The 3832-nt window shown below is 33.7% G+C and overlaps 1 protein-coding gene across 1 annotated transcript; it reads left to right on the forward strand.

The window, feature by feature from the left end:
- The first annotated feature begins 494 nt into the window (after positions 1-494).
- On the forward strand, positions 495-1100 carry LOC112098968 (putative glycine-rich cell wall structural protein 1). Its single transcript, XM_024185990.1, has one exon. The coding sequence runs from the start codon at positions 495-497 to the stop codon at positions 1098-1100; it is 606 nt and encodes a 201-aa protein (XP_024041758.1).
- Positions 1101-3832: the final 2732 nt, after the last annotated feature.

The following is a 3832-nucleotide window of genomic DNA, read 5'->3' on the forward strand; positions in this document are numbered from 1 at the left end:
GTTCCTAGATTATAGGTGATGGTTTTCAACATAAATATTCCTAGATTATAGGTGATGGTTTTCACCAAAGGTTTTTTTTTTTCCTTTATTCTAACAGCCACCACCAATCATCGATCCTGCGTGGAACTTAGCTAATCGTATTCCTTACGAAGATTTCATCAAAATATAGTAGACGACGGGCAAGCAATCTGGCAATATCTTGGACAGACACAACTCACAGATCTTGTGTGTTTCACCAATTGAAAGACACATACATCCTTGAAAGACAAAAGCATGCATGCACATACAAAAACATTGGCTTTCTACGAGGTCTGCATCTCACGGGAGCTACAGACATTACTTTCTAGATTCACATGGGCGCCGTGCAATGTGAATCACATAATTTTTCATTCAAGAAAATGATTACCAATGTATCAGTAGCCTTAGCCCTATATAAACGATCCTGTTTCTTTCAAACACATAACAAGTGTTATGTAATGCTCTTCTTAGTCAACATGAATAAATTACGTTGCGCATATGTTTTTCTGATCCTTCTAGTAATATCTTTGTGCTCTTCCAAGTTGTGTAGCTCCTCGACCCTCATTTCTGTTAAAGATAATGAGTTTAAAGATAGAAAGCAATGTAGCGATGGAAATGGAGAGAACAATGGAGGCCAAGATGATGGAAATTATGGGTTAAAAAATTCTACAAGCTGTGATCATAATGGAGATGATAATGGAGGCCAAAGAGGTAACAGTTATGCCGGCAGTGGTGTTAGAGGTGGTGGTCTTGATAATTGTTGTGATGTTGATGGTAATGCTTGCAGTGCAAGGCATGCTCATAGACATGGTGCAAAACGGGGTAAGCATGGTTCACGAGGAGGAGGGGGAGGAGGAGGAGGGGGTGGCGGTGAAAGCAGCGGTGGTGGTGCCGGAGGAGGTGGTGGTGGTGGTTTTGGCTTTGGATCCGGTGCTTTTGGTGGTGGTGGAGGAGGTGGTGGAGGCGGTGGCGGCGGAAATGGAGGAGGTGGGGGTGGTGGAGGTGGAGGAAATGGAGGAGGTGGGGGTGGTGGAGGAGGCGGAGGTGGAGGTGGAGAAGGTTGTAAGAGCCATGCGCCTTGATTAAGGCAGTTTCACGTATGTTTTAACTTGCGTCTAAGTTGAAAAGACAGTAAATCTACCATCAAATAAAGTATGCTCACTTGTGCGTATGTTGAGAGATCAAGGTCTAGTTCGAGTGGAACAATTTTCTTAGAACTTAAGTTTTGAATTTATGCCTCATAGTATGTTCGTATTAAATAAAAATTTAAAAATTATGCTCACTTCCAAATTAACTACTAATGAATTAATTATTCGCAAGTATTATTTTTGTTTTATCAATTTCGTAGTTTCTTATGCTTGTTTTGTATGCTTTTTAATAACTTTTAGCGCTAGACATATTTTAATTGGTTACATTCATTAAGTTTTCTAACCTTTTGCAATTTCTTTGTGTTTTTTTCAGTTAATAAATTCCATTGCTCCGTGGAGATTAAATAAAAAAAAAAGTAAAGAATTAAATGATTAACAGTGTGTTTTCTTATAGATTTTCTAATCATATGTTATATGTTGTGCATGGAAAGCTCGGCGACCTCTTTAGACATGTATTTGGTGATTGTAACCTAATAAATGTATATAAGTTAACAAGGGTATATTAAAACTTTTAAAAAATATGCTTCTTCCAAGCCCCTCCAATAATGTTATTTATATTTAATTGTCTATATATGTATGTTTACACTTGACTTTTCACCTAAATTTGTATCGAGTGTTTGTGTGCATGTTTCAAGGGTAACAAATAAGTACTGCTATGTCTTTCTAGATGTATCAGCCAGCTAAACAATTCAACGAAATAGTAATGTCTTTTAACTTTTTATAAAATTGCATTAATTTCTTGGTGACAGGTTTTCGTTAATAGGGTCCAACTATGGTGTAACTGTGGTACCATATCAAAGCTGCACCTAGCCATTAAATCTAATTATAGTATATGTGTGTAGTTGGATTCAATAGTTAGGTACAGTTGTGGTATGGTACCACAGTTGCATCATAGTTTTGTCCCCATTAATATTCGATGACTAATTAAGGCATTAAAAGCAAACATACACTGTTGCATGGCGCTGTCCGTACAGGTGGTGGTCGTGCAAAATGCTAATTCAGTTCCGTATTTGCAGCATTCCGCCTCGTGCTAAATTTAAACTGCAAGAAGCCTTTAAAAATTTAAGATGCTTTCTTTTTTCTTTTTTTTTTTCTCCTTAATCAGATTGGTTGAAAAGGTATAAATTTTCCCTGTATATTGATCTGTCAGGTACAGAAAAAAAAAGTTAATTCGGTGGAGGTTTGTCAAAAGATAAAAATTAATTTAGAAAGTCTATGGTAGGGATTTAGATATAACAATGAGTTGATCTTTTTGTTATTTTTATAAAGAGTTGAGCATAAGTTACCTCCACACTGAATCTAATGAATTATATCATGATTTTACATAAATAAATATAATCATGTAATTTGTGGTTGATAAATAAAAATATAATAAATAAATAAATTTTAACTATACATAAATAAAAATTTTATATTAGATATTTTTCAAAATTCAAGTATACTCAAATCATGAGAGATCCTTATCATGTTTAAATTCTCATAATCAAAACTAATATATATGTTCAACTTGTATCTAGGGATGGCAATGGAACAGATACATATGGGTTGGATCTACTCTACTCTGAATTCATATTCACAATAAAAATTGAGATCCATATTTGCTTCAGATCCATCATGACTCCATGTTTCTTGCTCCATATCCAAATAATAATAAAAAATCTATATCTGCTCCAAATTCAAAAAAAAAGTTAAAATCCAAATCTACTCTAAATCCGTCACGAATTCTAAAATTCAATGATAAAATAGCAACAATTTTTTAAAAAGAAAATTAACGACTAAAATGTACTGATAACAATAAAATTATATAATTAGTCTCAAAAATCTTATAAATATCATAGCTTATACTTTTGCACCAAACTAAACAAATAAGAAAAATAATAAAATATCTATCAGAATTATTTGCAAAAATAAGACCAATATAATATTCTAATATTTCCTTCACCATCTTGATATCTGTAGCACACTATCATCATTCCTATATGAAATATTAACAAGGCAACCCAAAAGGGGGGTGAATTGGGTTTCTAAAAATTCTAGCAACTATGAACTTTAATGCAATTTAAACAAAGTAAGCAAATTTGAAATAAACAAATTAATGTGCAATCAAAAATAAAAAGATAGAGTAAGAGAGAGCAAACACGTGATTTTTAAGTAGTTCAGCTAACCGTGCCTACGTCCACTCCTCCAAGCTCACCGGACTTGAGGATTCCACTAAGTAAGTCTCTAAGGTTTCAATAACTCTTACAATTGACTTCCAATGTGTCAATAGACTTTTACAACAAGAGATTATCCCCAATCTCTTAACCCAATTATATCACAATACTTACAATCACTCAAAAATAAAGACAATAAATAATTTTTCTCTCACACAATGTGTTTGATTACAAATGATAGCTCAATGTGTGAATAAATGAAACTAATACAAGTTTGAAGCTCAATAACAGTTGTATACTCAATAGCAAGCTCAATGATAACGGTTGGATATCTCAATGTTTGAATTTAATTGAGTCATTTTATAGTTAGAACTGAAAACTAGCCATTGTTGGCTTTCTGCACAAAATCAAATCGATGTTTAACATTTATAGGAACACTGTTTTGACTTGAGCAAGTGACCATTGTGCCCAAAATTCAAATTGTCGGATCGTCGTTTTCAAAATGTTGGATCA

This window comes from Citrus clementina, unplaced genomic scaffold, assembly GCF_000493195.1.
Source record: "Citrus clementina cultivar Clemenules unplaced genomic scaffold, Citrus_clementina_v1.0 scaffold_9, whole genome shotgun sequence".
In the NCBI taxonomy this organism is placed as follows: Eukaryota; Viridiplantae; Streptophyta; class Magnoliopsida; order Sapindales; family Rutaceae; genus Citrus; species Citrus x clementina.